Source organism: Lontra canadensis, unplaced genomic scaffold (genome assembly GCF_010015895.1).
Source record: "Lontra canadensis isolate GAN:19392208 unplaced genomic scaffold, GSC_riverotter_1.0 scaffold424, whole genome shotgun sequence".
Lineage (NCBI taxonomy): Eukaryota > Metazoa > Chordata > Mammalia > Carnivora > Mustelidae > Lontra > Lontra canadensis.
In genome coordinates, this window is record NW_022631417.1 from 29,649 (window position 1) to 41,116 (window position 11,468).

The 11,468-nt window shown below is 53.4% G+C and overlaps 2 protein-coding genes across 8 annotated transcripts; one reads left to right on the forward strand and one right to left on the reverse strand.

Moving 5' to 3' along the window:
* Positions 1-8,463, forward strand: LOC116862991 (1-acyl-sn-glycerol-3-phosphate acyltransferase alpha). Of its 3 annotated transcripts, none has more exons than XM_032850457.1 (7): positions 1-103; positions 5,207-5,415; positions 5,635-5,768; positions 6,063-6,238; positions 6,400-6,495; positions 6,615-6,687; positions 7,218-8,463. In XM_032850457.1, the coding sequence occupies exons 2-7, from the start codon at positions 5,216-5,218 to the stop codon at positions 7,400-7,402; spliced, it is 864 nt and encodes a 287-aa protein (XP_032706348.1). In that variant the 5' UTR covers positions 1-103; positions 5,207-5,215; the 3' UTR covers positions 7,403-8,463. The 3 variants fall into 3 exon arrangements, with proteins under 3 accessions (XP_032706348.1, XP_032706347.1, XP_032706349.1); XM_032850456.1 differs by lacking the exon at positions 1-103 and adding an exon at positions 1,120-1,421; XM_032850458.1 differs by lacking the exon at positions 1-103 and adding an exon at positions 4,197-4,479.
* Positions 8,464-8,558: 95 nt separating this feature from the next.
* Positions 8,559-11,457, reverse strand: LOC116862988 (epidermal growth factor-like protein 8). 5 transcript variants are annotated; one of them, XM_032850448.1, is made up of 9 exons: positions 11,089-11,457; positions 10,475-10,603; positions 10,105-10,227; positions 9,892-10,004; positions 9,702-9,797; positions 9,423-9,593; positions 9,272-9,351; positions 9,036-9,189; positions 8,559-8,765 (listed from the first exon to the last, which is right to left on the reverse strand). In XM_032850448.1, the coding sequence occupies exons 2-9, from the start codon at positions 10,573-10,575 to the stop codon at positions 8,689-8,691; spliced, it is 915 nt and encodes a 304-aa protein (XP_032706339.1). In that variant the 5' UTR covers positions 10,576-10,603; positions 11,089-11,457; the 3' UTR covers positions 8,559-8,688. The 5 variants fall into 5 exon arrangements, with proteins under 5 accessions (XP_032706339.1, XP_032706337.1, XP_032706340.1 ...); XM_032850446.1 differs by having other exon boundaries at positions 8,559-9,189; positions 10,105-10,113; XM_032850449.1 differs by lacking the exon at positions 9,036-9,189.
* Positions 11,458-11,468: the final 11 nt, after the last annotated feature.

An 11,468-nucleotide genomic window follows, 5' to 3' on the forward strand; every position in this document is an offset into this window, starting at 1 on the left:
GTGTACACTCAAGCAGGGCGAAGCTGTGTCTGGCAGCGGGGACAGAGGCAGAGGGCAGTTCCACACCCAGATACAAGGTCCCACGTGACTCAAGTGAGGCAAGGTGAGAGGCTGGGAGTTGCCTAGAGGAGGGGCGGGAGATGAAGGTACAGGATGCCTGTATGGATTTAGGAGAAGAGTTACTGAGAAAGAGGTGGAAACCAAGGAGAGGAGCGATGGAATGAATGATCCTGGTAAAGGGATAATGGAAGTATGGGGAAGAGATCAGGGGCTGAAGAGGGAAAAGATACAGGACTACACAATTAAGGAGGCATGCTCCTCTCAGAGTAATCTAGCGTTCTTTCTCATTTTTTTTTTTTTTTTAAGAAACCTAATGCCCAGTTTCTATTGGAAAAGATGCGCCTAGATTCTATGTTGGGGAGAAGGGCTGTCTCAGCTTCAGTGACTAAGGAGACCGATAGGAAGGAACTAGAAAAGCAAAAGTACTGAGGCTAAATAAAGAGCGTGGGAGGACAGGGGCAGGGAGAGGGCCTGAGAGTATCCCTTCTCTTTAAAGACCCGAGAGAGGGTTGAAGGAGGGAGCTGGACTGAGGGGAGATGGGGACGGGGGCAAGAGAGCAAAAGTCAAAGAGACCAGCCAGAGGAGGGCCAGGGAGATGGGGCCGTGGAGAGAAGACGACGGGTGGAGAACTCAGTGACTGGCATATAGTAGGTGCTTGAAAATACCTGGAGTTGAATGGGGGGACAAGAAAGAGGTTTTTGGAGAACAGTTGGAGTTAGAGGGAATAAACAGCGGATAAGGGAGTTAAGGAGAATGAAAGAAACCAAGTGAAATTTCCAGGAAGAGGAGAGCTGATTAAGAAGGAATGGGCCAAAGAAGGAATACAGCACCAAGGGACACACAAGCCATATGTGCTGAAAGGGAGTTGGAGGAAAAAAAAAATGCAGCTGGAGCCAGAGAGAAGGCCAGAAACGGAGGCCGAGCCCAGCCGAGCTCTCGCGGGGCGGAGCTACCAAGAGGAGACTGGTCGATGCGGGGAGGAGATGCCTGAGTCCCTGGGAGGCGATTGGCAGAACGGGCCGCCCGTCACCGCCCCCTACTTCCTGGCCAGCCCCGGAAACCAGCAGGCGTTGGGGAGGGGTGGCGGGGGATAGCGGCAACAGCAGCCCCAGCCCTCAGAGAGACAGCAGGGAGGGAGGGAGGGAGCTGGGGGGACAACCCCCCCACCATTCCTACCGCAATGGGCCCAGCCTCCCACTCTCACCTCCCCTCCATCGGCCGGGGCTAGGACACCCCCAAATCCTGTGGCCCCCTTGGCACCGACACCCCGACCGAGGCAGAGACACAGCCACCCGCCACCACCGCTGCCGCAGCCTGGCTGGGGAGGGGGCCAGTCCCCCGGGCCCCCCACCCCACTGAGGTGGGGGCGGGAAAGGGATGGGAGGAAGCGGGAGGAGGGTGCTGAGAGGGACTTGGAGGAGGGGATGGGGGAGAGATTGGGTCTGGGAGGCGGATTGGGGAGAGGGTTGCTGGGGAAAGGAGAGGGACCCTGAGAGGGAGGCGACCCGGTAACCCTGTGAATCTGGAATGGGGGTGTGGATAGAGAGTCCTGAAGAGGGAATTCCTGACACCTTCCCCAATTCCTTTTCCTGCCCTTTGGCCCCACGTGACTCTTAGGGGGCTGTGGCCGGGAGAAGGAGGTTTATTGCTCTCCTTCCCCCAGCAGAATTTGCTTCCTAGGAATGCCCTCAGACACCTCTGTTTCCATCTAGGCACAGGACTTTCTCAGTGGCCATCCACACTGGGCTAGATCCTTACTGACACACAGATGCTTTGTGGGGGGCCATGTTTTCTACATTGAGTCTGCCTTTGACATGTTTAATGGCTTATGTGCGGCTAGCTTTTCCCTGTGCTATCCATGGTTTGTGGAGAAACAATGTGTTATTTTCCATCAGAATTGCCCATTCTCTTCTCTTATGTCCATGTCTCATGTCCAGTCTTGACATTGTTCAGGTGTGTGAGTTTTGTATATTGCATCCATTATGTGGTTTCATGTTTCTTGCACATTTTATGCTTTTGCATGTTTACTTCTGCATGTAAAGATCAAGCCTTGTTTTGGTTCATATCTTGTATATTATGTCCATGATGCTGTCGTATGCGATAGTCCTCATGTGTGGGATCCTGTGGTTTAGTTGACTAGTGTACACTCCTGTTGTGATCGGGTTGACCTGTTTGCTGCATGTGTTTTCCTAGTCAGAGTACACACGACATCTATGCGTGATTCTTTGCTTATTTATCATATTTACGCTGATGTGACATGTCCACAGCATCTGTGCTTTTGGTTATACATACTACATAAATTTCATAATTTTATTGGCAGTATATTTTTGTGAGTCATATATATGCACATTAACCCATTTGGCACTCCGTGGTGCTTATTAATCCTTGGACATTTCTGCTCCGGAGAGGGTCACTTAATGTCATGTATTAGAGAAAAAGGCGACAAGTCTACATGTCTCCAGAAAACCATCCCCAGATGCCTTACCTTGCTGACCTTCCTGGCCTGTGTTTCTTCACATACATTCTCTCTCCAGTGGCTATGGACAGCCTGTCTTCATGGAGCTCAGTGCATCCCACGGGGTCAGCCCTGCTGTGCACATTATCTGTTCCCCACTCTTTTTGCACAGTTGGCATCTTTTTGATGACAGCAGCATCTCTCCCCTGTGGCATGTTAATCCTCATGCTGTGTTTCTCTTCTGTATGAGGTGGGATGCTCCATCTTAATTGTTGGTACTTTACCTTCAATGTGATGGTACATTGTATGTGCGTATTTCAGAGTAGGTTACGGTTAGGTTTCTTACGTTAATTGTTTCTTGGTGACTTATCTTTTCACAGTTAATAGTTCTCGAGAGTGTAGCTATCTGATTCCTGATCATCTCTGTCATTAATTATGGCTGTGTGGGTGTGCACTCAGCATTATAATCTGTTCCACAGATGTTTATTGAGCCACCTCTCTGCCTCCTTCTGTCCGGGGTGTTGGGAGTGCCTACCCTCAAGCTGCCTACAGACTGGGAAAGGAACAGAAATGCCAGTGAGCAGTCACATACACAGTGGTGTCAAAATCAGTGGCTCTCAGACGTGTGTGCACACCAGACTCACTTGGAGGGCTTGTTAAAATACAGATTGTTGGGCCCAAGGCCCAGAATTTCTGATTCGGGAGATCTGGGATGAGGTCCAAAAATCCATGTCTCTACACTTTGAGATCCAGTGATCAAGATAAAAGTGTAATGAAAACTTAGGCCAGGTGGGGTTCAAGAAGGCTTCCAAAGTGTGATGCTGAGCTGTGTAAGGCAAGTGAAGAGGCAGAAGGGCATTCCAACCAAGGGAACAGCCTGTTCACAGCACAGAAGCATGAAGGATTGTGGTGTGTCTGAGGAACTGGTGTTGGAGTGAAAAAGGCTTTTGTGGGGGTGTGGCCGAAGATGGAAAGAGAAGTCAACTTGCCTAAAGGGCCTGTAAACAAGACAGGGAAATGCTCAGATTTGTGTCACCGAAGGATCCCTGATTGCCATGTGGATGACGAATTGGAAAAGCAGAGTTAGGATCCCGTTGCAAATACTCCACGGGAGAAATGCTGGTCCAGACTTAACAGGGTAGTGGGATAGAACAGCTCAGAGCCTACAGCTGTAGAGTTCGCAGATTTTCCTGTTTTTCTAGGGCCTATTAGCCTTCACTGATTGGCAATGGACTTACCTTTGAACATAGACCTTCTTGTCATTGGAAGGGAGTGCCTGTAGTCTTGCTGGGAGTGACAGGTAACACCATTTCGTGATTTCTGACCCTGCCCCCAACAGTGGGGCAGAGTGGAGGAAGGAGGAAGAACCTAGAAGGCAGGTTCTGTGTGCCTGCCTATACCTCTTCCTCCTGAACTCTGTCCTCTCCCTGAGAAGGTGATATGATGTGTCTTTTACTCTCTGCCCTCCTTTTTTTCCCCCCACTTGGCCAGGCCTTAAATATTATATCTGCCTGACCAGGTTGCCTGCAGTGTCCCAGGAAGAGGGGGGAAGGGGGCAGAAGGATTTGTTTGCCTGACTGTGGAGGGAGGATTGATAGATGGTAGCTACTCCTGGTATGTCCATGGGTTTATCTGGGAATGGGAAGGGGGGATGGGGGTGGCTGCCTTAGCGGAGAGGGGATTTTCTAGTTATGCATTTACTACATTCCTTCATCTGTTACTGGGCGTGACTTGAAGTTAGCCTTCTGGTGTGAGCGGGTCAGTCTTTGTGTTTGCATTAGTGACAGAGCCTTTATGCTTGCCAGTGCGCTCTTGAGAATGTCTGTGGGTGTTTTGTCCCTTAACCGTATCTGCTGTATGTACACCTCTTTGTGTACATACGAGCAGCAGCGTAACTGTGTTGGGAATACAAGCTGCTTGGGTGTAAACTAGGAAGTGCTTCTTAGGAGCCATATCATCTCAGGTAAGTTATTTAACCACTCCTATAAAATGTAAATTGTGTGGTTCATATTTAAGGGTCTAACATAGTCTGTAGTTCAGCGCTAATCCCACAGAGAAATACAATGCAAGCCACATGTCATTTTTAATTTTCTGGTAGATACATGAAGAAAGGGAAAAAGTAACAAGGTGAATTTAATTTTAATAGCATGTTCTATTGAACCCAGTATTCTGAAAGGTTAAAATTTCAAAGTGTAATCACTATAAAAGATTATTATGGGATATTTTACATTCTGATTTTTATTCAAAGTCTTTGAAATCTAATGTATATTTTACACTTCAGCACATCTCAGTTCAAACGAGGCCATTTCAAGCACTCAGCAGCCATATGTGGCTGGTGGCTACCCTATCCGTTAGTCGGAAGACCTTACCAACTACAGGTGTTAGTTATTGCTGTTATTAATGTCCTCTTATCATATATCTGAGTTGTGGATGTCCGTGTCTCATGTCTCTTGTCCTTGTGAATATTTCTGGAGACTTCCAGGAGAGGGGTGGGAGAGCAGTCTTGAGCTCCTGTCCTCCCCACCCCCATCGTAGAGCGGCTTCCCTAGGCAGGTTTTGATTGGAGCCCTGACCCCATCCTATGTCTCTGGCCTTTGTCCTCATAGCTCCCCAAACCCTGCCTTCTGTGCCCTACACGCCCCACTCCCCTCCAGGACCAGGTCCACTGTCCCTTGCCCTGTCCCCTACAGGTGACCAGAATGGAGCTGTGGCCAGGGGTATGGACTGTGCTGCTGCTGCTGCTCCTGCTGCTGCTCTTCCTGCTGCCCACCCTGTGGTTCTGCAGCCCCAGTGCCAAATACTTCTTCAAGATGGCCTTCTACAATGGCTGGATCCTCTTCCTGGCTGTGCTCGCCATCCCTGTGTGTGCTGTGCGAGGACGCAACGTTGAGAACATGAAGTGAGGGCCAGGGGATTTTGGGTGATGAGAGAACCTAAGAGTCAGAAGTGAGCAGTGGATGGGGAGGATGTTGGGTGTGTAGAGAAAGCAGAGAGCGCCCAGGGACAGGGAAGGGGAGAAGACTGCAAAGATGCCCTGAAAGACGGTGGGATGGGGAAACTGAGGCATGCAGACAAGTATCAGTAGTTCCTGCTAGAACCCCTTGCCATGACCCCACAGGATCTTGCGCCTGATGCTGCTCCACATCAAATACCTGTATGGGATCCGAGTGGAGGTGCGTGGGGCTCACCACTTCCCTCCCTCACAGCCCTACGTCGTGGTCTCCAACCACCAGAGCTCACTCGACCTGCTTGGTGAGATCCTTCTCATGGCACACCTCCCCCAGCCATGCCCTTCCTCCTTCCCCAGAATCTCCTCCTCTAGGGGTCGTCACCTCCCCTGCATCTGAACTTTGCCCCCTGGCTCCCTTCTCCCCTTCCCCCGCACAAACAAGCTAATATATGTTTAATCACCTCTTCCTCCACTCAGGTCTTCCCGGCCCCTCCCCTCAGTCTCCTTTTCCCTTTATCTCCAGTCCTTAGTCGCTGAGACCTGCTTTCCACGACACTTTGCCTCCTTTGGCCTTCACCCTTCACCTTTTGCTCTAGGGATGATGGAGGTACTGCCAGGCCGCTGTGTGCCCATTGCCAAGCGTGAGCTGCTGTGGGCTGGCTCTGCTGGGCTGGCATGCTGGCTGGCAGGAGTCATCTTCATTGACCGGAAGCGCACGGGGGATGCCATCAGTGTCATGTCTGAAGTCGCTCAGACCCTGCTCACCCAGGATGTGAGTCCCCCTGTGGAAAAGGAGGGCCGGGGGCATTGTGGAGCAGAGCAGTTGTAAATAAGCTGAGACACAGGGCCAGGGGGCCTCAGAGGTCCCATAACAGCATCACAACCATATTCTGACCCCTCTGTGTATGTCTTCTTGACCCTCTATCTTGCCAGGTGCGGGTCTGGGTTTTTCCTGAGGGCACAAGAAACCACAATGGCTCCATGCTGCCCTTCAAACGTGGCGCCTTCCACCTTGCAGTACAAGCCCAGGTAATTACTACTTCCCCTTCTGCTAATGGAGCCCCCAGATTCCACCATCCCTTTCTTTCTTGGCAGAGGCTTGTCATGGGGCCTTGAACTGTGGGCTCTCTGCTTTTCCCTTTCCCCAGGTTCCCATTGTCCCCATAGTCATGTCCTCCTATCAAGACTTCTATTGCAAGAAGGAGCGCCGCTTCACTTCGGGTGAGGGCCCTGAGTAGACGTGGGGCTGGGGGTGGCCAGAAAGGCCATGGATGAGAGAGGCTAGAAGGGTGTCCCCACCAGGGAGGAAGATGGGTTGGTGTCAGAACTGAGATGTCCAAAGGATCATCCAGTGTGACCACACATCAACCAATAAATATTTATTAAGCACCCACCATACCCTGCTACGTGGGTAACGCTTGGTCCCTCCAAGAGGGGCTGTTACTGTCCAGTGGGAGAAATAGGCCTGTGTGTGCAAGGCTGTAATAACACTTGGCAGTAAAGGCTAAACTGAGACAATGGGGGCTGAAAGGGTGCTGTTGAGGTGTCTGGACCCCAGGGGGTGGAAAAGGCTTTGTGCAGGAGGGTCTCAGAGCACGAAGTAGCTGGCAGGCAGAAGGGGCAATTGTCCAGGGTAGGGAGAACTGAACTGAAAAGTTGGGGAGGGAGTAGCAGAAGAGCTCAGAAACTGTGCCCCACCTGTGGGCAAAGGCCTAGGTAGACAGGCCATGATGGTGCTCACCCCCTCCCAGGGCGATGTCAGGTACGGGTGCTGCCCCCAGTGCCCACAGAAGGGCTGACACCAGATGACGTCCCAGCTCTGGCTGACAGAGTCCGACACTCCATGCTCACCGTTTTCCGGGAAATCTCCACTGATGGCCGGGGCGGTGGTGACTATCTGAAGAAGTCTGGAGGGGTGGGCGAGGCCCGGCTCTGAACTCCCCTCCCATCTACCCCCACCTTCCTCCCACACCTACCAGCCCAGTGTGCCCTGAAGCAGGGCCAAGCCCTCTTCCTTGTTTCTCCTCTCCCCACTGTTCCCCTCTTTGGAATCTTCAGCTTCTGAAGTGAATGTGGATACAGCACCACTCCTTGCCCCTTCCCAGCTACCCCCTCCCATAGACTCTCTTGCCTTGGTGCATTCTCCACTCTGACCCCCCACCCACCTCCTGTGCCATTTTGTCTGTGGGACGGTTGCCTCCCCTTCATCTCCAGTGGCTCACCTACACGAGGGTGGGAACACACCATCCTTTCCCCAGTGGACATTTTTCCTTTGTGATCTTCTCTCCCTCTCCACCCCACATTGGCCAGTGGACTCATCCATTCCGTGGAACAATAGCCTCCCACAAGTCCACGGATTCAGTGGACTTCTCCATTTGTGTGGACTCCTCACACTGTGGCTGGAAGCAATGCCTGGTACATTCCTGGCTTATCCTGGGAACACTCTTTAGCACCCTCACACTCCCTCCCATTGAGCCTCCTGTCAGTGGAGGCTGGATTTTTCTCACACAGAGGCCTCATCCTGCCCATACCCAGGTGCCCAGGGGTGAGCCTACTCCTAGATGCCAATTTGGTCTCCACATTTCTGCTTCCCCCTGTCCCTGTGGTACGGTTCTTCAGTGGTCCTGGCCCCAATCCAGTCCCCTGCAGCCCTGCTGTACCATTCTAACCACACACAAGGGAAGAGGCAGACATCAGGTGCTGCATTCACTTCTGCTCCCTGGGGAGTTGGGGAAAGGAACTGAACCCTGGCTAGAGGGGCTGGGAGGGCTTTTAATTTATTTCTCTTTTTCTTTTGAGGCTTCCCCTCTCTGAGCCAGTTTTCATTTCCTCCCGTGGCATTAACTACTCCTGCCTCCCACCCCAGACCTGTGCCCACAAACTGGAGAGGTGGGCTGGGAGCAAAAGGAGAGGGCGGGACCCAGTTTTGCGTGGTTGGTTTTTATTATCTGGATAACAGCAAGAAACGGAGAATAAAGACTGAGAGAGAGAGAGAGAGATCTGGGCACTTTCTGGCTGCATTTGTGAAGGCATTAAAGTGGTTCTCACCCAAGCAACCTTACCCCAGCCAGAAGACTCGGGTGGGCCCAGGGCATCCATCATCCCCCACTTCCTCAGCTCTGGAAGTTTCCATCACTCACTGCTCCTTAGTGGCAGATAACCTTATCTGCACTTCCCCACTTGGCCATCCCAGATGATTAGTGGGGCCAGTTTCTGTATAAATTAGGGGACCCGGGCTCTGGAGAGGTTCCTTTTCGGCCGTCTGAGGCCTGGACCCAGGCTGTTGTCCTCACAGGAGCCTGGTGAATGACAAGGAAGCAAGCAGACATATTGGCTGCAGACTTCTGGGGCTGCCAGGGCACTGGAGAGACTCTCACCCAAATAAGTCGTTTGGGGACAGGGTACCAGAAAGGGTAAAGTATGGCTATCTAGAGACAGTGTGGGGAGACTTAAGTGTTGGGGAAGGGCTTGGGAAAAAGAGAAAGTTGAACTACAGAAAGGTATCTGGGACAGCTGGGGGCATCTACTGGGTAATGGGGGTTCAAGCAGAGAGGGGCAGGAGGACTCACAGGCGCCCAGCCTCTCCTCCAGCAGCAGCACCTGGTCACTCAGAGACTCTATCCTGTCGCTGCGGCCCCACAGCTCTGCCACCTTTTCCGGCTGTAGCTCTTCAGGGGGCATGGGCAGCACAGCCCGGACCCAGGCCCCGGCCTGACCAGCCCACTACAAAGGAAGGGACACCTCAAGTGTTGGGGCGGGGTGGGGCGCTCCCTGCTGGGAGGGCCTGGCCCACACCACCACTCACCTGCTCCAGATGCTCCAGGCGCCCTCGCAGCTCCCAAATCTCCTGCCTCAAGTCACGCTTGTCATGTTCAGCTTCCCGAACTGAAAATAAACAGTGTCACCTACAGCCCAGTTCAGCCTGGGCCCTTGCTGCCACCTGTACTCCCACTCACCTGCCACGCTGAGGATGCTGGCACCGGTTGGCGGCTCCAGGACACTCTGTGCGCAGGTGCGCCGGTCCTGGCCCAGCACCAGACCTTGGGGACAGCCGCAGGTGAAGCTGCCTGCTGTGTTGACACAGTGGTGCGAGCAGAGGGTGACGCCAGTCCTACATTCATCCACGTCTAGTTAAGGGAAAGAGAGGGCTAAAGGATGGGGGCAAGCTGGCGCCTTGAGGGTGGTGAGGTCCTGACACCACTGGGGGGGGGGGGGGGCAGGGAGGGACCACTCACCCACATGACAGTGCTTCCCACCCCAGCCTGGGGCGCACTCGCACTGCTCTGGCCTGACACAGATGCCTCGGTTCAGACAGGGCTTGGCGCAGATGGCTGTGGGTGCAGAAGGGCGGTTCAAAACAGGACAGCCCACCTCTCCAGCCCCCCAGCTCGCTCCGTCCCCAGGCCTGGGAATACCCAGTCTCACCTTCGTCACAGGTGAGCGCCCCTGGATGTCGCTTCTTCCAGCCCTGGCAGCACACAACATGGGTCTGCTGCACCTCTCTCCTCACCTCCCTCCATGCCACTTGGTATATGGTCCTAGAACACAGGCCTGGCTCTGAACATTGGTTTATGGGCTTTGGTTTGGGTTCCTGAAGTTCCTGAAAGACCAGCAGGGTCCAGGCTCCCCAGCCCTCACCTGTAGGTGCTGCAGATGCGCCGTCCATTGCACACAGTCAGGTAGGGCTTATACACTGGCTGGCTGTAGGACTCGTTGTAGTGGAGGGGGACCACCAGCATCTGCTTGGAGCAGACCCCCTGACTGCACCCAGGCCAGGGAAGGCGAGAAATACTGAGTGGGCCAGGCCCTAGAGGCCAGGAAGCCCACTCCCCTCAAGGCTCCACTGAGGCCCCGCCCTCCCTCTAGAGGACAGCCCCCCCCCCCCGTTCTAAACTTAATTGTTTTGCCCCCTGTTGAAGTGCCACCCCACCCCCCACCCCCCGTTGAAGTGCCACTCGCAGCAGGTTTCCTGAAGACCTCACACCTGCCCTGTGCCCTCTATCATCACCTCTCTTTGAGGGATCCTCCCTTGGCCCCCTGGGCTGACATCAGTAGCAGGAGGAATGACAGTCCGCCGAAGACCGCATACAGCTCATTCCTGGACCCCATGGTTCTCCTTGACTCCAAACTCTGCAGGCTGCAGGCAAGAAGAGGTTAATGGAGGCACTTTCCCTCTCCTATAAAGCACTCCAGCTCCGGCCCCTCCGAGAGCAGACTGCAGACTGCAGACTGCGGGTGCCCTCTAAGGGAGTCAGCACGGTCATCTGTACGTACTTGCACTAGCCATCAGGATTGTCACTTTTAACATGACCCCTTTGTTCAGTACACCTGGTCCCCGCAGCATCATGCAAGGGCACACCCCGACACACTCCCTCCACCCCCCTCTACACTACAGTTAACTCTCCCCAGGACCCTCCTATCTGTAACAGGCCCTCTTGTACACTTTTCTATCTTTGAAGCCTCAGAGAGGCAACATTACATACTCTCACACTGTACCCAAAACCATGCACCTAGAAATTGCACCTTAAATACATCCCTACTCCCTCCCACACCAACACCCCTCATACAACACTCCCCAACTCACACTCATTCTAAGGCTATTCCCCATTACAGTCTCCCCACCTGTCTTTCCCACTCTCCCGGAGACTTGAAGCAGACCAGCCTCAGCAGCAGCAGCTCAGACTGGTGGGCGGGTTAGGCAGGCTGGGAAGGAGAGGAGGGGCCAGGCCAGACAGAATCCTCCCATTCTTGCCCCATCCCACAAGCCTTCACAGTTCCTGCTTCATCTGCTCGGTGGTGTCCAAGTCCCACTACCCTCACCACCACCCCAGCAAAGGGCCCCCTAGAAGTAAATTTCCAACCCTCTGAGACGTTATTTCTGGACTTCCCAAATCAGCAGAGGGTACTGGCTCTGTACCACCACCAGTACCTCTGGTCCTTGCCACATCCTTCAACCCAACACAGACTTGGGGACAACTGGGGGGGGGGGCAGAGAGAGAGAA